Below are 28,000 nucleotides of genomic sequence, written 5' to 3' on the forward strand. Positions count from 1 at the left end.
GGCAACGTCCGGGCGTAAGAAATAATTAAACAAAGCGAGTATAGTAATTTTACTGAGGGTCCACAAAAAATAGACACGTAAAAATTGTAAAATGTATATGAAAGTGGTCCCAACGCGGCTGTCAAGGTGCTCACCTCACTGAAATTGACTTTTAAAATTGGTACATGTTGTGGCGTCTTTTTTTTTTTTTTATTGTCAATCATCCACGCATGCGCAATGCCCCACAATCGCATTAAAAACGCGTGGAAATAAAACATTGAAAAGTTATTCTTTCTATTCTCCACCTCCGACCCCTTTCCCTATGTGTTAAATGTAGATTTTTTTTCCCTAGAGGAGCTACCATTATATCGGTTATTAATATTTTACCCACGTAGGCATCGCTTGTCCTTGAAACATTTATTTATTTATTTAGTGTCTTTCGGTAACGTCACGTTATATTAGCGAGCGCGTGCTTAAAGGCACACCCATCGATGACCTTTGTCTTTATGCATATTGGTCATTTATTTTCATTTATTTTTACACATAAAGCGAATTATATATCGTTTCCTTGCTATCGCCGCCTGTTTCCATTAATTTATCTTTTTTTTTTTATGTATTTTTTTTTTCTTCTCAGAAACTTTACCGCCTATGTTCTTGGCAAAATGGCGGGGTCCCTGTGTGGAGCGATCTGGAGAGCGACGGTGGGGTCTGGAATCAGAAGCTCCCGGCCCCAGGTAAAAAGAAGGAATATTTTGGTATTGGAAGAAGTAGAGGGCTTTAGCTACGGTCTTTTAGGTTGTAGTTCAGAACCCAAACATTTTTAATCGCTCCTGGGCATTCTGGGATTGGTAGTTCTTGGGGCTTTATAGTTTCCTTTGGCTATCTCTTAATGATAGTGTCTGTAGGAACTGTGCTTGATAAAGCATATATTTCTAGTCTAAGCTGAGAGAGGTTATTACATTTTAGGTGACCTTGGAACCTGGGTCAGCAGAAATTTTAACCCTTAGCTCTCAGAACTAGAGTAAAATGGAATGAAAAATGGAATGAAAAATGGTAGGAGTCAGAAGAAGGGTTGGAGAAAATAAAATTCCTTATCTATAACAGGTGTTCTCCGTGGACAGCTGTATAAGTCAGCTACACATTGGTGATGTAATTAGATGGTGCTAAAACCCTGGACTTTGATTTTCAAGAGCTCAGAAAAGCCTAGAAGGTTTTAGTGGGTATGAGAAGAAGATTATTGTGCTCCTGAGACTTTCCCTCAATTGGTACCAGACTTGATAGCTACTTAAGCTGTGAAGGGGAAATGGGCAGGGTTGTGTGTCTGATATTACCTTGGTGCTCTCTCCTCAGTCCTTTTTTGTTTGCAGACATGTCAAACAGCTGTTCTCAATACTGTATAGAGAGTTGCATGGGGACAGAAATTTCACCCATCCCCAATGGAATCTAACCCATATCCATCCATACACACTAAGATCCATTCCATCACCAAACCGTTATTTACTTGATCATAGCCCTTTGTTTCCTCTCAACCCCAACAGCCTCTTGTGAATTTTTGGATAGTATTCATTCACTATTTAACCAAAGAGTTCTAAGCCTGTTTGGTATTCCAGCTACCTCTAGGTATTCCAAGCTGCCTCTTGGCACTCCAAATGCCTCTCTCCATTTGTTCCAGGCTTCAGGTGCTCCAGTTGATATTAGTGCATTCCAAGACTCATTCTGGAATCACCGAAGATTTAGCTTACTCTTCCATGGGAATCCTGTGGCAGCAACATCATACCCCGGGGAATCCGATGTCCCCATTTCCTCTTTGTTCCTCACAAAATGATCCTTCTGGCCAAATCTTCTTATTTTTGTTAGTATGTGGGTCACTTTCTTTCACGTTCAGTTCACTGCATCATGTCTGCAAATCATAGTTTCCTTGTTGTCTCACTCTTTTTCAATACTGCACAGCAAGTCATAATCATGTTTTCAACAGTGATGGCTCTGGAATGCAAAGCTCACAGAATTGGGACTGTTGCCCCACTCCCATTTCTATCTGGTCCAGTCAATAGTATGTGAATCTGCTTTAAAGCAAAGCAAAACCTCCTGGACTTGCTTATATAGCTCTCCTGTGAATGAGAAAAAAACTCTAGATGCCAACAAAGGGAAGAATATTTACCAAAGCTGGATGCTAAACATAACGCTCGTAGCTCATCAGTTGCAGATGCATACTATCTTGCAATAGCTTGAAAACTTCTATATATCTGCTCTAATTCCCCAAGAAAGATTGCACATTTACATTTCAACCTTCAAAAATCCACTTATTCGTACCTATGATTCCTATAACATGACAACCAGAACTGCAGTAGCCATATTGGCATGTTGAGCAGGTTGGTTAAGAGTCTCAGGACTTACCCATGACAAACTCAAGACATTCCCTGTCTAGGAGATGGATTATTTGATAAGAAAGTCCAAACACAGCCTCTCAAGTAAAGGATCATTCCTTTACAATCTGAGAGTTTTCTTCTCAGCCAACTGACAGAACCTGTCAGTATAGGAAATTACGCAATATCATTTTAAAAAGCCATACCATTACCAATATTTTCAACAGTTGTCTCCAAGAAGAAGATATTGAATTTGTAGTCCTGCAAAAAGTTGATACCAGCCTTCCCAGACTTATGTTCAAAAACAACATCCAAGAGAGCACAAACTACAAGCTCTACTAGCGGCACTTGCTATTAAACCTCCCCCTACCTTTTGACTCCATCCCAATGAATAGAAGCTTCCACCACGTTCTTCAGCAATGGTGAGCAATTACTATGAATCAGGTAATGAAACCATACATTATGGTTGCAGACTGACTTTCTCCTTCACTCTGCCAGACCGGGGTCCTATTATGGACCCAATTTCTCCATTGTCACATCTCAAGATTCAAGCAGAAGAGATAAATTCACTTCTACAAGCAAATGTCATAAAACTAACACCAAACCACCCTCATTCAAATGAACATGGAAACCCACCAAATAAGAATGAGGGAATTATGCATACTGAATATATATACTCATCTACTTTTAAAGGAGGAAAAAGACCTTGGTGGCAGTTCACATTCATATGAGCAGAGAATGAACCAACCTTATAGGAGTTTAATCATCAATCAAAAAATCTCCATAATCATTCCATATATGACTTTATACTCTATAGTTCACAATGCATATCTATTATACAGCATAAGTTCTGTGTTTTTCTTAAGTTGAAAATATTATTTTTGAATAAAAACATAAACCATATGGTCTTTAACTGGCTTTGTTTTTCTTTCTAGTCTGCTTATCCATGCCATCTACTATTCCTCCTCTCCTTTAGAGACCCAATGTACTTATCCCAAGCTTTCTTGAATTCAGATACAGTGGAACCTTGGTTTATGAGCATAATTTGTTCCAAAAGCATGCTCATAAACCAAATTACTCGTATATCAAAGCGAGTTTCCCCATAGGAAGTAAGGGAAACTCGCTTGATTCGTTCCACCTCCCCAGAAACCGGCACTGCCCCACCACATCCCCAAAAGACCCCCCCCACCCCCAAGGCCACTGGTGCATTTCCACATCCCCCGCCCGCCCAAACTGAAGGCTTACTCCCAATCTCGGAGAGAGGCAGGAGCCAGAAGGCTTTGAGCATACGCAGATGATCAAGGCCCAGTTCGGGAAGAGGCAGGATCTTCCAGCACCTCCTGTGGGTTGGTGCTGCGTGTCGGTGCCAGATTGGTGGTAAGCCTTCAGTTTGGGTGGGTGGGGGATACCGGTTTGCGGGGGGCTGTGTTTGTGGGGGGGGGGCGATGCTGGTTCATGGACGGGGGACTCGCAAATCGAGTCAATGCTCGTTTTGCGAGTCACGATTTGCGAAAATGTTTTGCTCATCTTGCAAAACAATTGCAAACCACGTTACTCACAAACTGAGGTTTTACTGTACTTTTTCACAGAATGTCCTCCCGGTAGTGGTAGAGACAAAAAATGTATTTTCTGAGGTTACTTCTTAGTCTTTCCCCTTTCACTTTCATCCTTTGCCCCCTCATTCCAGAGCTTCCTTTCAGTTGAAAGAGACTTGCCTCATGCACATTTATGTCACACAGATATTTAAATGTCTCTTATCATATCTCCCCTAAACCTGCCTTTTCTCCAAAGTATACCTATTGAGATCTTTAAGTCTATCTTCATACACTTTATGATAAAGACTGACCAGTTTATTAGCCTTCCTCTGGACCTATTCCATCCTATTTATATATTTTTGAAGGTGCAGTCTCCAGAATTCTTCTAAATAAGGTCCACAATATTCTAAATAAGGTCTCATCATAGTCTTATACAGGGGTATCATTACCTCCTTTTTCCTACTGGCCATTTCTCTCCTTTCTAGCTTTTGCAGTTTCCTTTTCTACCTGTTTGGCCACCTTAAGATCATCATATTTGATCACAACCAAGTCCTGCTTCTCTTTCGTGCACAAAAAGTTCTTCATTCCCTAAACTGTACTGTTCCCTCAGTTTTCTGCAGCAACAAATGTATGACCTGGATTTCTTAGCATTAAATTTTAGCTGCCACAGAGAATAGGTAAGTAACTCTATCATTTGCCATTCCTCTCATTGTCTGTTCCAGCAGGTGCTTCTTGCTGGTGTGGCTCCACGGCTGAGATTCCAGTTCCTCAGCACAGAAGTCGAATTAGCAGATAAGACTGCTACATCTACTACAACATCGTTCGACACCACATCTCGCTATAAAGAGAAGCCATGGGACTACTTGATAAGTGAAGGTATTGTCTTCCTAATTGATAGAGACAGGCTGTCTTCTGTCCCTGGCCATGGATATTAAATTGTAATTGTTTGTGGCCATTGTAGAATATCAAGAAAGGTATGGGGAGCAGCCTGTATGGACCAATTATCGGAGAAACCATAAAGGAGGAATTCCTCCACAGAAAACTAGGAAAATGTGCATTGTAAGTGACTTTTTCAGCTCTCGTTGTGGTCTGTTTACTTTACTCTATCCTTTCCTCACCTATTTTCTTTGCTTCCTGTGCTGTGAGCTTCTCTCCTTGCATGGTATCATGCAATGTTTTTTCCTTTCTTCTCTTGCACTGCCTCTTATCTCTTTCTCATGTGCTCTATACTGAATAATAAGACAAAATAAAACTTGCTTCTTGCTCACTGTACCGAGTGATGGTTTCATGCTCTTATCCAAAGAGGCACTACTAACCTCTTGGATACAAATTCAGGAGGTTTTTCCCAGGATGAGTTTTCGTCTCCTAAAATGAGGATGATTCTCAACCTGCTGTTTCAAAGAAATTGGACACACAAGCTGTACTGCAATAAGCAGATATCCAAGTTTCTTAATAAAAGGTGATGAGCAATATATAACAGCATTCTTTTGTATCGGGAAGAGAAGATTACCCTTAGCACTTCCTGATCATCTCTCCGAAGGAGAGATCAAAAGTTTAAATATTTATACTTTATCTGACATATTGATAATTAACATATTTTAGAATACAGTGGCATAACTGATCACAGGAATAACATTGCTAGAACATTGCATAAACAATTTATTTGCACATCTTCTGGATCGGTAGCATGGAATGTTGCTATTCTTTGGGTTTTGGCCAGGTACTAGTGACCTGGATTAGCCACCATGAGAACAGGCTACTGGGCATGATGGACCATTGGTCTGACCCAGTAAAGCTATTTTTGTTTTTGGCACATTTACAAAAAACATACTGGTATTTGCTAACGTAATGTATAATGATCTTTACACATTAAGCCCAGTAGATGGCAGTATTTCACTTCTTTCTAATTCCACTATCCTTATGACTTATTTGTTATCTATCTTTGTTTTTCACATATTTGCCTATCTTTGGTTCCTTTGTAAAAGCTTTTATCCCAGGACAAGCAGGCAGCATATTCTCTCATATGGGCAACATCGCCGATGGAGCCCCGGTATGGACCACTTTAAAAGTGTATTGCCACTTAGTCTTTGGAAAGTTTGCGATAGTCCGCACCGCGCATGCGCGAGTGCCTTCCCTCCCAATGTAGGCGTGCGGTTCCTTCAGTTTCTTAGTTTCCACGGAGCTAAGAAGATGTGTTTTTTTCAACGGCCGTTGAAACTTTTTTATTCGCTGCCTTCCCACTCTCGTGGATTTCAGTTATGTTCTGGCCGAAGGCAGGTTTTAAAAACGCAGACGCTGTGCTCGGCCCATCTCAATCATTGTCCCACATCGCTGGTGCCTCCAGTGCTTGGGACACTGTCCAGAAACTTGCTCTCGGTGTTCTTTTCTTCAAAAGAGAACTTTGAAGAACCGCCTGATCCAACAAAAGTTGCTCTTCAGCATTGCGATGGAGGAAGACTCTACACCACTACCGACGTCAATGGCACCGCACCAATCGACACCAACAGAACCATCGTTGGTGTTGCAGCCTACATTGGGTAAGCCGGCTAAGAAGCCTTCCTCCACTCCATCTGGGCCTCAGGTCAAAGCAGCAATGAGTCAAGTCCTGCTGATCTCGAAGAGGCCCAAGAAGCGCCCCGCTCCAATCTCGGTGAGTGCCTCGACATCAGCCTCCTCATCGCCAGAGCATAGAGCCGCACTGAAGGTACCAGCAAAAAAGCCAGCGGTACCGGTGCTTTCCCTAAAACAAAAGATAGACAATTTGCTCAGGGAAAAATTGGGTGAGCGTTTTCAGATGCTGGTACCGACCCAACTCCTGCCCATGTTGACATCAACTCCCCTGGTTGGGGTCCGGTCTGAGCCATCGATACCGGTAGCACCTCCAATAGAGTCTCTGTCGGTGCGCACACTTTCCATCAAGGATTCGGCACCATCAACTCAACGACGTCGTTCCTCTTCAACGCAGACATCACCTGAATCGACTCCGGTGCGGTCTCACAAGGCGTTGCAGAAACTTAAGCATATTGAGCCTTCAACACCAAGTGCTCAGCATCGAGCCTGATCTGTTCATGATTCGGATCTGTAGGGGGAATCTGAGCAGGATCCTCTTCTCTCTGAGGCTGAAGGCTCTTCAGATGATGACTCTCAACATTCATCACAGGAGGCTCCTGTCTTGTCTGAGAAGTCATCTTTCTCCAAGTTTCTTCATGAGATGTCAGAGACTTGGTCTATCCCTCATTCATCAGGGTTACGCTCTCCATTTCCACACCCTGCCTCCAGACCATCCTCCAGGAGAGTCTTCTTTGGACCCTGCACAGTCCTGCCTTCTCCAGGAGGTTCAATCCCAATGCCATCGAAGAAGTTCCCCTCTCTCAGCAGAATCAGGGATTCTACTCCCGTTACTTCTTAGTTCCAAAGAAGACGGGAGGACTGCGACCCATTCTGGATCTCAGAGCTCTCAACAAATTTCTAGTCAAGGAGAAATTTTGGATGCTTTCCCTCGCCCTGCTTTATCCTCTCCTCAATCAGAATGACTGGCTATGCTCTCTGGATCTCAAGGAAGCTTACATACATATTCCAACTCATCCAACTTCCAGGAAATACCTTCGTTTTCAAATTCATCAATGTTGCTACCAGTACAGTGTACTTCCATTCGGCCTGGCATCTTCTCCCAGAGTTTTCACAAAGTGCCTGATTGTAGTGGCTGCATCTCTTCGATCACACAGCTTCCAAATCTTTCCTTATCTGGATGATTGTTTGATCAAGGCTGCATCCTCTCAGGAAGTGGTCCAATCAACATCTCAGATCATTTCTTTTCTTCAGACGTTGGGATTCGAAGTCAACTTTTCCAAATCACACCTCATTCCAACTCAACGTCTTCAAATCATTGGAGCTATCCTAGACACAACTCTCAAGAGGGCGTTTCTTCCTCAAGATCGCCTTCAGGCTCTCATCTGTCTTTGTCAGCAACTGCTTCCTCATTAGTCCATCTCTGCCAGGCACATGATGGTTCTTCTAGGCCACTTGGCTTCTACTGTACATGTGATTCCACTAGCACGACTCGACGAATCGTCTCTCACAGCATATATCTGTAACGTCATCTCTTCTGCAGTCGCTTCAATGATGGATTACCTCCTCCAATCTATCCAGAGGTCTCCTTTTTCATTTACCCCCTCATCACAGGGTCATCATGACAGATGCATCCTCTTATGCTTGGGGGGCATATATGGACAATCTCCAGACTCAAGGTCTTTGGACCGCCAAGGAGTGGAAATTTCACATCAATTTCCTGGAGCTCAGAGCAATGTTTATGCCCTCAAGGACTTCCATAAGAACATAAGAGTTGCCTCCACTGGGTCAAACCAGAGGTCCATCCCGCCCAGCGGTCCGCTCCCGCGGTGGCCCATCAGGTCCGCGACCTATGAAGTGGCTTCTGACCACTTCTATAACCTACCTCAAGTTCTATCTGTACCCCTCTATCCCCTTATCCTCCAGGAACCTATCCAAACCTTCCTTGAACCCCTGTATAGTGTTCTGGCTTATCACCTCCGGAAGCTTGTTCCATGTGTCCACCACCCTCTGGGTAAAAAAGAACTTCCTAGCATTTGTTCTAAACCTGTCCCCTTTCAATTTCTCCGAGTGACCCCTAGTGCTTTGACATGCAGCTCCTGATTGGTAAGGCCCTGCTTAGTGCAGGATGAGGCGATCGAAGCATACAGCGAGTGATTTCCTGCACTCGCCAGCTGCCCTCTCCTGCCTCTCCCGCTGCCCTCTCCAGTCTCCCTCATGAAAAACCATATTTGCGGTTTTTCAAGATTCTCAGGGGTTCCTGGAACAGAACCCCTGCGAATATCGAGGGAGTACTGTATTCTTGACACCTCCAGGAAACCAGCCACTCAGCAATGTTATCAACAAAAGTGGACTAGGTTTTCTTTCTGGTGTCATCTTCATCATCATGATCCAACTTTCTTGACAGTGGAATTGGTGTTGGATTATCTACTTCACCTATCTGACTCTGGTCTCAAGTCTTCATCTATCAGAGTCCATCTCAATGTTATTACCACTTTTCACATGCCAGTCAAGGGAAAACTTCTTACTGCTCATCCTTTGGTCTCCAGATTCATGAAGGGACTTTTCAATGTTAAATCACCTCTCAAAGCAAAACAAGAAAAACCAACGGAGCCTGCAGTGAAAATTCAAAACCAAAACAAAACTGCAGGACAATGTACAGGGTGCAGGAATTTATTTGAAATGCAAAAATCTTAAAAACATGTACAACACATATGAAACAAGTACATGAGCTACCGTAAATATATCCAAAAAACTGGTCCACCTATCATCTGGGACCTTGTGGTTCTTTCCAGTTTGATGAAGCCACCATTTGAACAAATGCCCACAGCTCATATCGGTTTTCTCATCTGGAAAGTTGTTTTCCTTATTGCTCTCACCTCTGCCAGGAGGGTCAGTGAGTTACAATCCTTGGTAGCAGATCCACCCTTCACAGTTTTTCATCATGACAAAGTGGTTCTGTGCACGCATCCAAAGTTTCTTCTGAAAGTTGTCACTGAATTTCATCTCAATCAGTCAGTTGTTCTACCAGTGTTTTTGCAGGGGACATGATCGAGACGTTCAAAATGCTGAAAGGCATCGATAAAATAGAGCAGGAAAATAAATTATTTACATTGTCCAACGCGACACGGACAAGAGGACATGGTTTGAAGCTAAGGGGGGATAAGTCCAGGACAAATGCCAGGAAGTTCTGCTTTACACAGCGAGTGGTAGACGCCTGGAATGCTCTCCCAAAGGAGGTTATTAAGGAATCCACTGTGCTAGGATTCAAAGGCAAATTAGATGCACATCTCCTTACGAGAGGCATAGAGGGATATGGGTGACTAAAACTACATCAGGTATATACCTGACTGGGCCTCCGCGTGTGCGGATCGCCGGACTCGATGGACCATGGGTCTGATCCGGAGATGGCAGTTCTTATGTTCATACTTTGGACTGTAAACGAGCTTTGGCCTGTTACATTGACTGGACAAAGTCACATCAAACATCTCCCCAACTGTTCATCTCTTTTGATCCAAACAAGTTAGGGCATCCTGTTTCTAAGAGAATGATTTCCAACTGGCTGGCTTCCTGCATCTCGTTCTGTTATGCTCAGATTGGACTGGCACTGGAGAGTCGTGTCACAGCCCACAAAATTAGAGTAATGGCAGCTTCTGTGGCTTTCCTCAGATCTACTCCCATTGAGGAAATGTGTAAAGCAGCCACCTGGTCCTCAGTTCATACCTTCACTTCTCACTACTGTCTGGAGCAGTGGTTCTTAACCTGGGTTCGGTGAGTCAGTCTCGCGGGTTCGGCAGAGATCAAAACACACCTCCGACTCATATAGCGCGCAATCCTTTTCGAGGATGCTGGACATAAAAACAAAGAAAAGGAACAGACTTTGTTGCGAAAATGACATGAGAATGGCACTTGTCAAGGTAAAGCCGCGCATTTCTGAACTGGTCTCTGAGAGGCAACAGCAGAAGTCACACTGATTTGCAGTAAATTTCATTATTATGTTGTTATTATTATTCAAAATATAGGAGAACTTTTTTGTTTTCAAAATTGATATTATTTTTTCCCTCACTGTATACCTATGTTTTGAATTTGTAAAAATCATATTTTATTTTTCCAATAAAGAAGGGTTCGGTGAACACGCATATGAAACTGGTGGGGTTCAGTACTTCCAACAAGGTTAAGAACCACTGGTCTGGAGTCTTTCTCCAGACAGGATGGGCACTTGGGCCAATATGTATTACAAAATTTATTTTCCTAAAGGCAAACTCTTCCAACATCCCATTTCTGTTAGCTTGGAGGTCACCCATGTGTGAGAATATGCTGCCTGTTTGTCCTGGGATAAAGCACAGTTACTTACCGTAACAGGTGTTATCCAGGGACAGCAGGCAGATATTTTCACAACCCTCCCACCTCCCCTGGTTGGCTTCTTAGCTGACTGGGAAGGCACTCACACATGCACAGTTCAGGCTATCGCAAACTTTCTAAGATCTTAAAGTGGCGATGCACTTTTAAAGTGGTCTGTACCGGGGCTCCGTTGGTGACGTCGCCCATATGTGAGAATATCTGCCTGCTGTCCCTGGATAACACCTGTTACGGTAAGTAACTGTACTAACCTGCCTCTCCCCCTTTGTTTTTCTTTACAATGCTGTGCAGCAAAAGCCCTGAAGCCCTTTAAATCCTTATGGGCTTCGGGGCAGTTACTAGCATGACTTTGTTGGGGGGGGGGGGGAAAAGGGTGTGTGTGTGTGTGTAAGTTTTTCTGGAAACTGCACCTCGCCTTTCCCATTTCCTGAAGTTGCTATTAGAGAATAACATGGTGGCTGTTATCCGCAGCTAGCTGCGAGTAGCCACGGGTAACCCGGCAAAACGGTAGAGGGGGGAAAAGTGTTCACCGCAAGGTACAGGGACAAGGCCATCCACTTACTTACTTACTAACGCACTGTGAAGGAAAGGGGGAGGGAGGGGGATTCTCTATCCGCGCTAGGGGTGCTGAAGGGTGGTGAGGTGGCGAGAGGGAAGGATGGTGGTAGGGATAAGACGCTGGAAGGAAAATGGGGAAGACGAGAGTGGGCAGAAGACGCTGGAAGGGAAATGGGAAAGACTGAGTGGGGAGAAGACAGATGCCAGACTAGGGGGAGAGGAGGGAAGAAGATGGGTGCCAGACCAATTGGGGGGGGGGGGGTGAAGGGATAGGCACAGTAACAGCAAATGGAAGACGCTGAGAGAAGACTGACAGTGGATGGAAGGCATTGAATGAGTAGATGAGGGAAGCAGAAACCAGACAACCAAGGTAGAAAAAAATTTCTATTTATTTCCTTTTTTTTTTTTTGCTTTAGGATAAATTAGTATATTAGTTGTTGATAAAAATTTATAAACAAAGCCCTGCTAGCTGAATGAGATTTCTCTAGTTCAGCAGCCAGAACTTTGATTTATAAGGAAAGAATACGCTAAATATTGCAGTACTGAGGCTTGTATGGATGTTGCGGGGACGGGGTGGTGAAGCGGACAGCGGGGACAGGGTGGTGAAGGGGACAGAATTTTCCCCCGTGTCATTCTCTAGTTGCTACTTAACAATGGATTTCTATTATTTCCATTTTCCAAGTAGCAGTTACAAATTAACCCTTCAATTTCAGAAAGCTTGTGATTTGAAAAATATATTAAATATTCTTTAGCACTCTCCAGACCAGTAGAGGTTAACTTTACGAATGGGTATATATCTAATCATGACCAGCAGGTGGAGACTGAAAACAAAACTTTGGGACAGTATATCCTAGCCCCTCCTCTCTATTTCCCTCAGTCTTCTTTCAGTCTCCAGCAGGTGTTGAGTGATCTGTACCCATCTCCCTTGGTAGGGCTGTTGGAATTTGTTTAAGGGGTTTATTGTCCCTGTTTTTAGCCGGACGGAGCTTGGACGGACTCTGTTTGGGGGTTCGTCCGACCTCGGGGGTGTCAAACCCGGCGGGTCACGAGCGGGGTCCCTCCCCCCACTTCCTCCACCTCCCCACATTTTTTTAGAGGAGCCTCAGCAATAAGCCTTGCCCCCTAAATCAAGCAAGACTATTGCTTTGAGAGCCTGTGGAGTCTGTTCTGTAAAAAAAAAAAAAAAAAAAAAAAAAATCCTGAGGTAGTGCTGGTCTGGAGGGTTGTATCCCTTTAAGAAAACTGTATTTTACTGTATTTTTTCAACTAACCGGCACTTTTTTTACAGCTAGGTCGCGTATGGAGCAATGAGCACTTCTAAAGGGAAAAAGTGCTCATTGTGCTCCAGACGCGAGGCACTCGCGGCCGGCCTGTGCAAGCGGTGTTCAGGCCGGTGCGGTGGAGGAGCTCCGTCGGCAGCGGCTGCAGGCGCCCAGAGCTCCCCGCCGATGGTGCCTCGCGAGTCGGCAGGGAACGGTGGAGAAGCCCGGTCTTCTCCGTCCGCCCACGGAGGGATTCCCCGAGCCGCCGACGGTCGGGTTTTAGAGGATTCCCTCTCAGCTGATATTTTGACAGCTGATGCCGGCTTGCCTGTTTTAGCGGCTGAGACTTTTCAGGTCTCTCAGCCGCTGCAGGCTGTGGAGGGAGCTGTTTTGGCGGGAAAGACGCCATCTTCTCTGTCTGGCCCCTCCATTTTGTCTTCCACCTCAGGTGACCTTCCCCCTGTTTTGACTATGCAGGGGCAAGGTTCTGCTGGGTCCCCTGCTGTGGCAGGGAGTCCCTTGGGACCCTCGGGGGGGTTTTCTCCTGAATTTTTCTTTTCTTTATGCAGAGCCTATTTTCAGGCGGCTGGGGGTCCCGGTTGCGCCCAGGGGGTCTCGGGGGGTGGTTTTTCCTCCGCGCTTCCTGCGGCTTTGCCTCTTTCGTCTGGCGTGACGTCCCCTCCGCCGCCTCCCTTGTCCAAGCGTCCGCGGGTGTCGTGGGACGAGAATTTGTGGTCTGAGGAACGGGTCGGTCTGGAGGAGGACCTGGACCCTTCTGAGGAATTCCAGGACTCTCTGGAGGGGACGGAAGCTGGCGGCGGGTTGTCGGATTTCCCGTTCTCCAGTGACGAGGCGTCTGTGGTGCGTCTTTTTCAGAAAGATGAGCTGCCTGACCTTATTCAGCAGGTTTCTTCGGTCTTGCGTTTTGAGGACGCGCCGCCGGAGACTCCGCGTGTGGGGGACCCCCTGTTGCGGGGGATCCGTTCCGTTTCCCGCTCTTTTCCTATGCATCAGGATATTCGGGATATTATCCTGGAGCAGTGGAAAACGCCGGAGACGCCGTTTCGGCTGGCGCGCAGCATGGCTCGCCTGTATCCCATTCCTGAAGGGGATCGGGCTACGTTAGCTTCGCCGATCGTGGATGCGGTGGTCTCGGCAATTTCCAAGCGGCATACCGTGCCTGTTGAGGGCGGTTCTGCCTTGCGAGACCCTGAGGAGCGCAAATTGGAGGGCCTCCTTAAGCAAAATTTTCAGGTCTCTGCCTTTGGGGTCCAGGCGGCTATTTGTGGGGGACTGGTCGCTCGCGCCATGTTTCGGTGGGCGGAGCGGGTCTTGGATCGAGAGTCTGACGACTGGTCTCTGGTGGATCAGGAGGTTGCGAAGATTGAGATGGCGGCCTCATTCCTCTCAGATGCTCTCTATGACTTGGTGCGGATCTCGGCTAAGTCTATGGCTTTTGGCGTGGCCGCAAGGCGTGTGTTGTGGCTGCGCGCTTGGGCGGCGGATGCTGCGTCCAAAGCTAAGCTTACTAAATTTCCCTTTCGGGGGTCGTTTTTGTTTGGAGAGGACTTGGATAAGTTGATTCAGACTCTGTCGGACTCGAAAGTTCCCCGTCTGCCGGAGGACCGTGCCCGCCCGGCGTCTCGGGGGGGTGCGGCCCGGGGGCGTTTGCGGGATTTTCGCAAGTATCGCCCTGGGCGTGGGGCTGCTTCTTTCCAGTCTCCGGGGTCGGTTCTTCCAGCGCATGCAGCCCTTTCGGGGGGCCCGTCGGGGGGCAGGGAATCCCTCCGCCGGTTCCCCCGCTTCCCGTCCTGCACAATGACGCCTTGCCGGCGCCCCCTTTGGTTCCGGTGGGGGCCCGGCTGTGCGAATTTTTCCCCAAATGGGCCGAGATCACGTCCGATCAGTGGGTCCTGGAGGTGGTGCGGGACGGTTATGCCCTGGAGTTCGCCCGCTCTCTGCCGGATTTTTTCCTCGCTTCTCCGTGTCAGACTCCGGGGAAGACGCAGGCTTTTCGCCAGACCCTTCAGCGCTTGCTAGATCTCAGGGCAGTTGTTCCGGTGCCCCCTCCGGAGTGGGGCACGGGCAGGTACTCCATTTACTTTGTGGTGCCCAAGAAGGAGGGGACCTTTCGGCCCATCCTCGATTTAAAAGGGGTCAACAGGGCTCTCAAGATTCCCTCTTTCCGTATGGAAACTCTGCGGTCGGTCATTCTGGCGGTTCAGCCGGGGGAGTTTCTCACTTCTCTCGATCTGACGGAGGCCTACTTGCATGTTCCCATTCGGGCCTCTCATCAGCGTTTCCTGCGCTTTGCGATCTTGGGTCGGCACTTTCAGTTCTGTGCGCTTCCCTTTGGGCTGGCCACGGCTCCTCGGACGTTCACCAAGGTGATGGTGGTCGTCGCGGCAGCCTTGCGGTCGGAGGGCATCCTGGTACACCCCTACCTGGACGACTGGTTAATTCGGGCAAAGTCGTTGCAGGAAAGCTCCCGGGTTACTGCTCGGGTGGTGGAGTTTCTCCGGTCGCTGGGCTGGGTGGTCAACCTTTCCAAGAGTCGGTTGGTCCCGGCTCAGCGTCTGGAGTACCTAGGGGTGCTGTTCGACACCTCCTTGGGGAAGGTCTTCCTCCCAGAGGGCCGGGTGAGCAACTTGCAATCTCAGATTCGCCTGCTTTTGGCGTCCCGGTGTCCTCGGGCGCGAGATTTCCTCCAGGTCTTGGGGTCGATGGCGGCGTCCCTGGACGTGGTGAGGTGGGCGCGGGCCCACATGCGTCCTCTCCAGTATGCTCTGCTCCGGAGGTGGTCTCCCCAGAGGCACGGGATGGATGTTCCGGTCCCCCTGCGAGGCTTGGCGCGCTGCAGTCTACGTTGGTGGCTCCAGACCCCTCACCTAGTTCAGGGGGTGGGTCTGGATCTCCCGCAGTGGACGGTGCTCCTGACGGATGCGAGTCTCCTGGGTTGGGGGGCTCAGTGTTTGGGTCACTCAGCTCAGGGCACCTGGTCCGCGGAGGAGGCCGCCTGGTCGATCAACGTGTTGGAGACCAGAGCGGTCCGTCTGGCGCTGTTGGCTTTCCACTCCCTGTTGCGGGGCAAGTCGGTCAGAGTGCTGTCGGACAATGCCACGGCGGTGGCTTATGTCAATCGTCAGGGGGGCACCAAGAGCACTCAGGTGGCGCAGGAGGCGGCTCTGCTCATGGTTTGGGCGGAATCCCATCTGCTGGACCTCTCGGCCTCTCACATAGCCGGAGTAGAAAATGTTCAGGCAGACTTCCTCAGTCGTCACTTCCTAGATCCAGGAGAGTGGTGTCTCGGCGCCGAGGCGTTTCAGTTGATAGTGCAGGCTTGGGGGCAGCCCCTGATGGACCTGATGGCCACGGGTGGCAACGCCAAAGTGCCCCGCTTCTTCAGTCGTCGCAGGGACGGTCTGGCCGAGGGTCTGGATGCTCTGGTCCAGCAGTGGCCAACGGAGGGGCTGTTGTATGTGTTCCCTCCTTGGCCGCTGGTGGGCAGAGTGCTTCTTCGCATTGTTTACCATCCGGGTTTGGTGGTGCTGGTGGCGCCGGATTGGCCTCGCCGTCCGTGGTATGCGGATCTGGTGAGGCACCTGGTAGCGGATCCTCTTCCTCTGCCTCTCACGGACGACCTTCTGATGCAGGGTCCCATTCCCATGTTCGACCCGTCTCCCTTCTGTCTTACGGCGTGGCTCTTGAAAGGGGTCGCCTTAGCAAGAAGGGATATTCAGACAAGGTGATCTCTACACTGTTGGGGTCCCGGAGGCTTTCTACCTCTCGGGCTTATGTGCGGGTTTGGCGTCTCTTTGAGGAATGGTGTCGGGCGCGGGGAGTGACCTCTTTTCGCGCTTCTCTGCCTAACATTCTGGAGTTCTTGCAGGATGGCCTGGATAGAGGCCTGGCTTGGTCTTCTCTACGGGTTCATCTTGCGGCCCTGTCGGCTTTTCGAGGGTTGGTGTCAGGTCAGCGTTTATCGGCTCTTCCTGATGTGATTCGGTTTTTGCGGGCGGCCAAGTTGCTTAGGCCTCCCCTACGGCCCTCGGTTCCCTCTTGGGATCTTAATCTGGTTCTCTCTGTTTTGGTGCGTCCGCCTTTCGAGCCGTTGGACGACTGTTCTTTGAAGGACCTTACTTTGAAGGCGGTCTTTTTGGTGGCCATTACTTCTGCTAGGCGTGTTTCTGAGCTGCAGGCTTTCTCTTGTAGGACTCCCTTCTTGGAGTTTTCTAGGGAGCGGGTCGTCTTGCGGCCTGTTCCTTCCTTTCTGCCTAAGGTTGTTTCTCCTTTTCATGTCAATCAATCGGTGGTTCTCCCGGTCTTGGGTGGTCGGGAGGGCTCTTCTGAGCAACGGCAGCTGCGCAAGTTGGATGTCGGTCGGGTCCTTCGCTCTTATGTGCAGCGGACCCAGGAATTCCGGAAGTCCGATCATCTCTTTGTCCTCCTGGCGGGTCCTCGTCGGGGAGCTGGCGCTTCTAAGGCTACTATTGCGCGCTGGATCAAGGAGACGATTGCTTCCGCTTATCTTCTGAAACAGCAGCCTGTTCCGGAGTTTCTCAAGGCTCATTCCACTCGGGGTCAGGCGGCTTCTTGGGCTGAGTCGTCGCTCGTGCCTCCTGTGGATATTTGTAAGGCTGCGGTTTGGTCCTCCTTGCATTCCTTTGTTCGTCATTATCGGGTTGATGTGCAGGCGCGTCGGGACGCGGTGTTCGGTGAGCGTGTACTGGTATCGGCCCTTCGGGGGTCCCGCCCGTGAGAGGGACTGCTTTGGTACGTCCCATTCGTAAAGTTAACCTCTACTGGTCTGGAGAGTGCTAAAGAAGGAGAAATTAGGTTCTTACCTGCTAATTTACTTTCTTTTAGCTTCTCCAGACCAGTAGAGGTCCCCACCCTGTCTGTTGTTGTTGTTGTTGGGGCTGTTGCGCGGGCAGTTTTTGGTTTTTGCTGCGGGTTCTAGTATTTTTCTAGGGCCGGGGAGAATTGAAGAACAGCGGCTGTGGCTCGGCTGGCTTAGCTGGCGAGCTGTGGGGACATTCTTCCTTCGGGAATTTCTCCTCTGCATTTTCCAACAGCATTTTGGGTTTGTTATTTGTTACTCCTTTCGGAGTATTGTTTTTTCTCTCTGTTGTTTTCCAGTTCTTGGTTCTGCTTGGCTATTCGGCAGACTGAGGGAAATAGAGAGGAGGGGCTAGGATATACTGTCCCAAAGTTTTGTTTTCAGTCTCCACCTGCTGGTCATGATTAGATATATACCCATTCGTAAAGTTAACCTCTACTGGTCTGGAGAAGCTAAAAGAAAGTAAATTAGCAGGTAAGAACCTAATTTCTCCTTATTACACAATCTCATCTCATTTTTTTTTTTTTAATTTGTCTTATTTTTCATTTCTTCATGTCATCTGCCCTTTCAATCCAATAACTCAGCTTTCCTGACTCACGTCTCACCTAAGAATCTCAAAATTGCTCAACAATCTGTTTTGGATTCTGGATTTTTATGCAGCTTTAATACATTTTATACCATTTTCCTTTCTGTTCACCTTCGGCTGGTTGACGGGAGGCTTTATCATATCCTTTTCTCTCTTACTTGCTGTGTAATAGAATGTAGCATCCTCTCTTGCTGATTTTTCTTCTTTGTTGTGCTTTATCGTCTCTCTGCAGCGAGGAGATAAAGTATGTGGGAATCCATGCCCCATCTGCCGGGATCAGAAACTGGGAGTGGATTACAGGGTACGTGCTGATAGGATTTGCCTGGTTGCTCTTACAATACATTCAACCTCAGTAACTCCCTCATCTAATACACATTGTCCCTCGTGTACCCAGATTTGCTGTTTGTAATTTTATTGTGCGATACCCTTATTTTGTTGTGTTATTCCCTTGCTCTTCGTAACTGCTAACTTTGACGCATAGTTTTTGCCATGTGTCCAAGATCCTTTGGATAACGCAATCTTTTGTCTCGGGCAGAATGTGAAGTTGCTGGAGCAGTTCATCTCACCACACTCGGGAAGTATTCTGGATGCCACGCAGACAGGTAAGAATGAGGCACTAGATTTCAGTCTTCCCTTTTCTCCTTCACCTGTCATCACATTGTCATCTGTGTGGTGTTTTTGTACTTACCCACCAACCATCTTTTTGAAGAAGTTCACCCACAGCAAGAACAATTTCAGCACAAAAATATTCAAATCAGTACATATTATGGCATAGTGTGCCACTTACACTCCCAATGCACAATAAAACATCTTAAAAGACAGCATAGGGAGTAAGTGGAGGTAGAACATATAGGCCAGGGCTGCCCAAGACCGGTCCTTGAGATCTACTGGCAGGCCAGGTTTTCAGGATATCCACAATGAATATGCATATGAAAGAGATTTGCATACCAAGAAGGCAGTGCAGGCAAAACTCTCTCATAAGAACTGCCGCTGCTGGGTCAGACCCGGGTCCATCGTGCCCAGCAGTCCGCTCACGCGGCACCCTCTGGTCAAAGACCAGCACCCTAACTGAGACTAGGCCTACCTGTGTACGTTCTGGTTCTGCAGGAACATGTCTAACTTTGTCTTGAATCCCTGGAGGGTGTTTTCCCCTATGACAGACTCCAGCAGAGCGTTCCAGTTTTCTACCACTCTCTGGGTGAAGAAGAACTTCCTTATGTTTGTATGGAATCTGTCCCTTGTCAATTTTAGAGGTGCCCTCTCGTTCTCCCTACCTTGGAGAGGGTGAACAACCTGCCCTTATCTACTAAGTCTATTCCCTTCAGTACCTTGAATGTTTCGATCATGTCCCCTCTCAATCTCCTCTGTTCGAGGGAGAAGTTGCTCTTCTCTGGACCCTTTTGAGTAGTACCGTGTCCTCCTTCATGTATGGCAACCAGTGCAGTATTCCAGGTGAGGGTGCACCATGGCCCGGTACAGTGGCATGATAACCCTCTCCGATTTGTTCGTGATCCCCCTTCTTTATCATTCGCCCTTTATTGTTCGCCCTTTTTGCTGCCGCCGCACAATGCACGGACGGCTTCATCGACTTGTCGATCAGAACTCCCAAGTCTCTTTCCTGGGATGTCTCTCCAAGTACTGCCCAGAACATCCTGTATTCATGCATGAGATTTTTGTTACCTACATGCATCACTTTACACTTATCCACGTTTAACCTCATCTGCCACATTGGTGCCCATTCCTCGAGCCTGATTATGTCACATTGCAGATCTTCGCAATCCCCCTGCATCTTCACTACTCTGAATAACTTCGTATCATCCGCAAATTTAATCACCTCACTCGTCGTACCAATGTCCAGATCGTTTATAAAGATGTTGAAGAGCATGGGTCCAAGCACTGAGCCCTGTAGTACCACACTGGTGACGCTCTTCCAGTCCGAACATTGTCCATTTACCCCACTCGCTGTTTCCTATGTGTAAGGTTTGTTAGTGGCCCCCACAATATAAGGTTGGTGGGGTCACTTGAGAGGCACCCTTACACACGCCAGGTCCCAGGTTCAGTTCCCTCACTGAAGATTCACCAGGAAGTAGAATAAAAAAGGCACAGCCAGAGGTGATTGCATAAAGAATATATTATAGAAATAGTCTTACAGAAAAGCAATATTCTGAAGCATTACAATTAAGTAGAGAGCAAAGCAGTTTCCCTGCCTTACAGAGTTCAGAGGAAAAGAGAGACATAGAAGCCTGAAGTTCCAGGGAAAGGCAGAGAGAGAGAAAAGGGGGGATGGGGTGATGGTCCAAGCTTCATGTTCCATAGATAAAGAGAAGGATAGACAGAGAAAGAGAGAGTGAGAGCTGCAGATGTGTTGCAGAAAGGAGGCTTTTATAGCTTGGAATCTTATTCTGTATATAGAAACTATTGTATGTCCCAGTATCTTTCTGTTTATAATTTGTAAACTGTTTGAAACAATGGTTAATTTAATTAATAAGGAAGGTGTGATACTTGCAGGCATGGTAGATGGGATTAGTCTCTGGCTTCTTTGTCCCATTCAAGCAGCCTATCTTCTTGATAAACAATCCAGTCTGGCTGAATGATTAATGTATGTGAATTCTGTGCAGGAGCACAGAATTCTGCATCCAGAGTCAGATAATTTCCCATAGGCCTTTGCTGACATTAGTTATGCCAACTAAGAATGCTAGCAATAGCTATGCTGACACTATGCTCCAGCCAGTTTTTAATCCACGTGAGTATTTCACCCTCGATTCCATGGCTCGCAATTTTCATGAGGAACCTTGTCAAACGCCTTCTGAAAATCCAGATACACAATGTCTACCGGGTCGCCCTTGTCTGTCTACTCCCTCAAAGAAGTGCAGCAAGTTCATCCAACACAATCTGCCTTTGTTAAAACCATGCTGACTGGTCCTCATCAGCCCGTGTCCGTCAAGGTGATCAATGATGCGGTCCTTTATCAGCGACTCTACCATCTTTCCCGGTACCGAAGTCAGACTCACCGGTCTGTAGTTTCCCAGATCTCCCCTCGAACCTTTCTTGAAGATCAGTGTAACATTCGCCACCTTCCAGTCTTCCGGAATCTTTCCCAATTCGATTGGCTATTAGTTAAAGCAGTTCAGCTTTAGTCCCTTTCAGTTCCTTGATGACCCTCGGATGGATGCCATCTGGTCCCGGGGATTTATCGCTCTTAAGCCTATCTGTCTACACATCCCCTCTAGACTGACCAGCTTTCCGTCTTTGTTTCCAGCATATAGCCTGATGGGTTCCGGTATGCTGTGTAAATCTTTTTCGGTAAATACAGATGCAAAAAAATGTGTTCAGTTTGTCAGAGATTGCTTTGTCCTCCTTTAGCGCTCCCTTTATTCCATGGTCATCCAACGGTCCCACCGCTTCCTTCGCAGGGTTGTCAAAGTCCCTCCTTGAGGGCTGCAATCCAGTCGAGTTTTCAGGATTTCCCCAATGAATATGCATGAGAACTATTAGCATACAATGAAAGCAGTATATGCTAATAGATCTCATGCATATTCATTGGGGAAATCCTGAAAACCCGACTGTATTGCGGCCCTCAAGGAGGGACTTTGATACCCCTGTATTAAACTGATTAAAGGCTTGAAAGAAGAGCAGGGTTATTTCTTTGGAATGCCGTACCTTAAGAAGGATATGGCGTTACTCGAGAGGGTTCAGAGGAGAGCGACACATTTGATAAAAGGTATGGAAAACCTTTCATATGCTGAGAGATTGGAGAAACTGGGTCTCTTTTCCCTGGAGAAGAGGAGACTTAGAGGGGATATGATAGAGACTTACAAGATCATGAAGGGCATAGAGAGAGTAGAGAGGGACAGAAAGAGAGAGAGAAAGGGAGACAGAGAGAAATAGAGAGAGAGAGGGAGATAGAAAGAAAGAGACAAAAAGGGAGACAGAAATAGAGAGAGATAGAGAAAGATTGGAGAAACTGGGACTCTTTTCCCTGGAGAAGAGGAGACTTAGAGGGGATATGATAGAGACTTACAAGATCATGAAGGGCATAGAGAGAGTAGAGAGGGACAGAAAGAGAGAGAGAAAGGGAGACAGAGAGAAATAGAGAGAGAGAGAGAGATAGAAAGAAAGAGAGAGAAAAGGGGAGCCAGAAATAGAGAGAATGAGATAGAGAAAGATTGGAGAAACTGGGACTCTTTTCCCTGGAGAAGAGGAGACTTAGAGGGGATATGATAGAGACTTACAAGATCATGAAGGGCATAGAGAGAGTAGAGAGGGACAGATTCTTCAAACTTTCAAAAAATAAAAGAACAAGAGGGCTTTCGGAAAAGTTGAAAGGGGACAGATTCAAAACGAATGCTAGGAAGTTCTTCTTTACCCAACGTATGGTGGACACCTGGAATGCGCTTCCAGAGAGCGTAATAGGGCAGAGTACGGTACTGGGGTTTAAGAAAGGATTGGCCAATTTCCTGCTGGAAAAGGGGATAGAGGGGTATAGATACAGGATCACTGCACAGGTCCTGGACCTGTTGGGCCGCCGCGTGAGCGGACTGCTGGGCACGATGGACCTCAGGTCTGACCCAGCGGAGGCTTTGCTTATGTTCTTATGTCAGGCTCAGAGAATCTCCTCTTCAAGCAACAAGAAACAGTGGAAGCACAAATTTTGTTTTACCTTTCTTCTATATTTGTTTTTTTGGGAGGAAGGAGAAGTGGAAGGGAGGAGGGGACCTGGCACCTTCTATAGCCTAAATCCCCCCAAACTCAACTGAACCAGGAGATCCAGACCAGGAACTGCTGAGAGACTGTCCTGTTGGAGATAGAGGAATACTGACTAGCTTGTCTGCTGATCATCCTATATGACAGAGTTCAGTTTGTTACCCTCTAATCTACCTGTTTGTAAATATCCATAAACCACAATTTATTGACTCTTCTAACATAACTTTATTCTTCTATACCGCCACAATCCGATGATTTCTAGGTGGTTTACACCGAAGAAGGCTGGACAATCAGCGAAGTACAAAATACAAATAGCAAAAGTACAACATATTTCTTAAGAATAGTCAGAGTAGAATTATTGTTATTAATATAACCTCTATTTAGGAAATTAATTTATCAAACAATACAGTCTTAATTTTTTTCCGGAATACGCCATAAGACAGCCTGGCTCCACTGATGTAATTACCCAACCAGGACTGCTGCTTACTTGCTGATGAAAAGGAATTACTATTATGCTCTTTGTATAGGTCAGGGGTGTCCAACCTTTTGGCTTCCCTGGGCCGCATTGGCCGAAAAAAATGTTTCTGGGGCCGCACAAACGTGCAAATGCTGCAGCAAGTCATAGGAGGGAGCCAGCAAGATGGTAAACACCTGGGGGAAGCAGAGGAAAACACTGCATCGCCCTTGACCAGGGCCACACAAAATACTTCACGGGCCCGCATGTGGCCCTTGGGCCGCAGGTTGGACACCCCTGGTATAGGTAATGGGTTGTTTCCTAGATGTTTTATTTTTAGTTGATTTTTTTTTTTTTTTGCTTTGCTAGGTGTTTGTAGGAAGCAGCAGAAGAATTTAACCAATGCTATCACTCAAGCACGGGATCATGGTAAGTAGGAAGATGGGGAGAGGCCATCTTTAGTAAAAAGAGAGGATTTCAGAATTCTTACACATGGCTTTACATTACATTACATTAGGGATTTTTATTCCACCATTACCCTTGCCGCAGATTACAAAAGAATTATCAAGGAAATATTACAACAAGAACTTACCATATGGGAGTGGGATTTATTCTCTTTATTATATAAAATAATTGACAAAATCATTACAATATATATGTTGTATAACTATTAGGAAAATAATGACAGTTATATGATATACAAAATTATAAGAAAAATAAGATAATAAATGTTATGTATAAAATACATTATAGAAATATCAAGTGTATTGTTAAGATAATTGTATGAAAATTTATAACACTTGTTGTTAAATGAAAAAATCAATAAAAACTTATACAGAAAAAGGGAAAAAAAAAAAAAAAAAGAACTTACCAAAAAAAAAAAAAAAGTTTGATCATTTTCAAAGAGAGTAAGAAATGAGTATGGTTAATTGTTTGGGGTAGTTGGCTTTAGTGAGAGGTGGTGATGGAAACTTACTGTGTTATTTCTTTTTTCAGGGCTTTCTTGAAGAGTATGGTCTTTATTTCTTTTCTAAAAGTTTTGTGGTCTAGGGATGCCGGCAGTAGATTGGCGATTTGGTTGTCTAGTTTGGCTGCTTGAGTGTCTAGTAGGCCATCATATTGTTTTTTCTGTTTGACCTCCTTAATTGGGGGGTATGAGAATGGGGTGTGAGTTTTCCTTTGTCTGGTTGAGGTGTTGTGGATGAGGCGGTTATTCAGGTAGTTTGGACTGTCTCCGTATAAAGTCTTAAATAGTAGACAGTAGAATTTAAATTGTATTCTTGCTGGGATCGGAAGCCAGTGCGATTGGAGATATGCTTCTGTAATGTGGTCATGTTTCTTCAATGAGTAGATGAGTCTTAGTGATGTGTTTTGGATAGTTTGTAGTTGTTTTGTTATATAAGAACATAAGCAATGCCTCTGCCGGGTCAGACCTGAGGTCCATCGTGCCCAGCAGTCCGCTCACGCGGCGGCCCAACAGGTCCAGGACCTGTGCAGGGATCCTCTATTTATACCCCTCTATCCCCTTTTCCCTCAGGAAATTGTCCAATCCTTTCTTAAACCCCAGTACCGTACTCTGCCCTATTACGTCCTCTGGAAGCGCATTCCAGGAATCCACCACCCGCTGAGTAAAGAAAAAAGTTGTAGGGCAGGGGAGATAGAGGATGTTACAGTAGTCAAGTAGGCCTAGTATTAGGGACTGAACTATGAGCTGGAATTGTGTTTTCTCGAAGAATTTCTGAACTTGTCTTAAGTTTCTCATGACTGAGAATGATTTTTGTATTGTTTTATTGATTTTGCGGTTGTATGGTGCAGCATTGGCTCAATCAAACTTAGATCATCTGTAGGGTAGCGTGTACATTGAGCTAGCCCCCGTGTCATGTTGATTGCGAGACCTAGTTCGCCTTAGCACTTCTAACCCTTGTTTCTTGCAATGTCTTAGGTCTGCTATCGTTCCACATCCCTATCATAGAATTCCAGCCCACAGCAGATTACAGCAATACTCACGCTGCCGTCAACAAGACGCCTCCTGCAGCTGCACTCCAGAATCAAACGGCTTGGTACCCCTGGTACGACTGGCAGCAGCCACCTGAGAAAGAGGTGGCCCGGTTGCGGAAGATGTACAAACCGTTCCTGAAGGTGGAAGCAGCACCGAGCTAGAGCAGTACGATAGGCATCCAGGTCTTCACGGCAGGAGCCCTTTGAGGGGGCTGGTCCCATTCGGAATAAGCTGCTCATTTTATTTCTTGTGTGTTGTTACAGCCATTGTATGAAAATACTGCTGCCACTGTAGCTCAGTAATACCCATCACTTTCCTGTATGGTGAAGTATAAGCTGAAAAACCTTCAAACAAATCACTGATGAAACTATGATAGAGGAATATGTAATTTATTTCTTATATACCGCTAAATTCCGTTAGGATTCTAAGCGGTTTACAGAATATGGCTTGTTAGGTAAAATAAGGGCTCAAAATGCACGTTATCCCTTCTTTTATTCTGTTTTTTTCCTGTGACCTCTAAGCAAAGCAAGTGCTTTTTCAATCTAGGAGCCAGTGGCTGAGATCTCTCACCCCTTTCTTCCCGATCCCCATTGTCTCAACCAAAGTTCAAGAGAAAAAGGGCATCCTAGTAGAACAGGGATCTCAAAGTCCCTCCTTGAGGGCCGCAATCCAGTCGGGTTTTCTTGATTTCCCCAATGAATATGCATGAGATCTATGTGCATGCACTGCTTTCAATGCATATTCATTGGGGAAATCCTGAAAACCCAACTGGATTGCGGCCCTCAAGAAGAGACTTTGAGATCCCTGTAGTAGAAGGTTGCTATTGGGTCCTAATTTACTAATTCTGCATTCTCATTCTTTTTCCATGGGAAAACTTAGTAACATACACTCCTACTATATAGCACTGACAGAAACCATTGGCTCTCCTCCCCCTAGCACAGGGGTAGGGAACTCTGGTCCTCGAGAGCCATATGCCAGTCGGGTTTTCAGGATTTCCCCAATGAATATGCATTGAAAGCAGTGAATGTACATAGATCTCATGCAGATTCATTGGGGAAATCCTGAAAACCCAACTGGAATACGGCTCTCGTGGACCAGAGTTCCCTACCCCTGCCCTAGCATGTTGACAGCAGAAGGCTGGTATTCCTTAATGGCTGTGCAGAGGTGATTTATCTCTTGGGTGAAAACCCTGTGTTAACAGCTAATAACTGAACTAATCTTCCTCTCTCTCTAATTGCTCACTGTCTCTATTTCAGCCAGTCCAACTCTTATTCCTCCCCTCAGTCTGCTCTTCCCTTTGTAATCCTTCTGTGCCAAGTTCACATCTTTCATTCCCTCTGTCCCCTTCAGTAAGCTTGCAGTCTCTACCTTCCTAAGCTCCGTGTCCTTCACAGGGCAGGTTCCAGGAAGAGGTGGGCTTCTTCCTTTCTCCTTTTGTTACATCTGCCTTTTGTGACCCCACCCCCCTTTCCTCCTCCTTTTATTCCAGTAGCCTTTTCCTCTTGCAATGGCTGCACTGCTGCTGAATTAGTTCTTCCTCTGTGCAGTGTGATGTAGGAATTCCAGAACTGCTGTTGAGATCTTGGATCTCAAATCTTGCAAGACTTGGGACCATGAGTGTTCTGCATTATCCCAATGATAAACTAAATTCACTTAATTGGTAGTAATTATGAGCTGACTCAAAGTGCCCTACATTCAATTCTATACCATGCATGTCTAAATTTCATAGTATGCAACTCCAAAGGGGGTGTGGCTACAGGAGGTCAGTAGAGGACCATAAGCCAGTCAGGTTTTCAGGATAGCCCTAATGAATATGCATGGAGCAGATTTGCATGCCTGTTGCCTCCATTATATGCAAATCTCTTTCATGCATATTCATTAGGGTTATCCCAAATCCCCAAACGGCTGGTAGTCCTCCAGGACAGGGTTGGGAACTACAATTATAGAGTATCAACATTTGTACATCTACAGCAGTGGTTCCCAAACCCTGTCCTGGGGGACCCCCCAGCCAGTCGGGGTTTCAAGATATCCCTAATAAATATGCATGAGAGAGATTTGCATATAATGGAAGTGACAGGTATGCAAATCTCTCATGCATATTCATTAGGGATATCTTTGAAAACCTGACTGGCTGGGGGTCCCCCAGGACAGGGTTTGGGAACCACTGATCTATAGTAACTACCATCATTTGGCCACCAGCCTTTACTAGGCGTTAGGTCCCATGGATAATCATCCCATGTAATTCTTTAGTGTTTATCTCAACCTCATTCATACTTTGATTCTTCCTTCTCTCTTTAAAGAATGAAATTCTGGCTCTTTGTCATTCCCTATGCAAGAGCTCAGCCTGATGCTATTTATTGAATCTAGTCCTATGTAACACACTGGCCAGAGGGAACTATGTTAATGCTGGAGGTGATGAACATAAGAGGGGGAGGAGATACCTCACACCACCACCATCAGAATACAAGTGCTAAGCACCATAGTAACTCGGTGCCCAGAATTTGTAGAGCCCTGTCTTACAGTGAATGAAGCTTTTGAAACAAGTAGATAACAGCCAAAATATACTCTAGGAAGCCAGTGACTCAGGCTATAGTCACTTTCATAAAATTCACCAGAAAGACTAACAGTGAGTTTACCAACTGGATTTTCAGTTCTGCCTGCGGAAGGGCAGTAATTAAGGCAGCTGGTGTGTTAAAAGTCACATATAATATTTTTTCCCTAGCTTGTTTGCATACTTAATCTTTTTATGTTCAAAGAAGCTCTTTTTAATAAAAATTGTTTTAAATTTATTAT

The 28,000-nt window shown here is 46.2% G+C and overlaps 1 protein-coding gene across 5 annotated transcripts; it reads left to right on the forward strand.

Moving 5' to 3' along the window:
* Positions 1–76: 76 nt before the first annotated feature.
* Positions 77–27,996, forward strand: MRPS18B (mitochondrial ribosomal protein S18B). 5 transcript variants are annotated; one of them, XM_033916920.1, is made up of 8 exons: positions 77–126; positions 614–713; positions 4,600–4,753; positions 4,839–4,936; positions 18,283–18,351; positions 18,586–18,652; positions 23,578–23,637; positions 25,151–27,996. In XM_033916920.1, the coding sequence occupies exons 1-8, from the start codon at positions 92–94 to the stop codon at positions 25,366–25,368; spliced, it is 801 nt and encodes a 266-aa protein (XP_033772811.1). In that variant the 5' UTR covers positions 77–91; the 3' UTR covers positions 25,369–27,996. The 5 variants fall into 5 exon arrangements, with proteins under 5 accessions (XP_033772811.1, XP_033772812.1, XP_033772813.1 ...); XM_033916921.1 differs by lacking the exon at positions 77–126 and adding an exon at positions 232–370; XM_033916922.1 differs by lacking the exon at positions 77–126 and adding an exon at positions 232–370 and having other exon boundaries at positions 4,603–4,753.
* Positions 27,997–28,000: the final 4 nt, after the last annotated feature.

The sequence above is a fragment of the Geotrypetes seraphini genome, chromosome 12 (genome assembly GCF_902459505.1).
Source record: "Geotrypetes seraphini chromosome 12, aGeoSer1.1, whole genome shotgun sequence".
In the NCBI taxonomy this organism is placed as follows: Eukaryota; Metazoa; Chordata; class Amphibia; order Gymnophiona; family Dermophiidae; genus Geotrypetes; species Geotrypetes seraphini.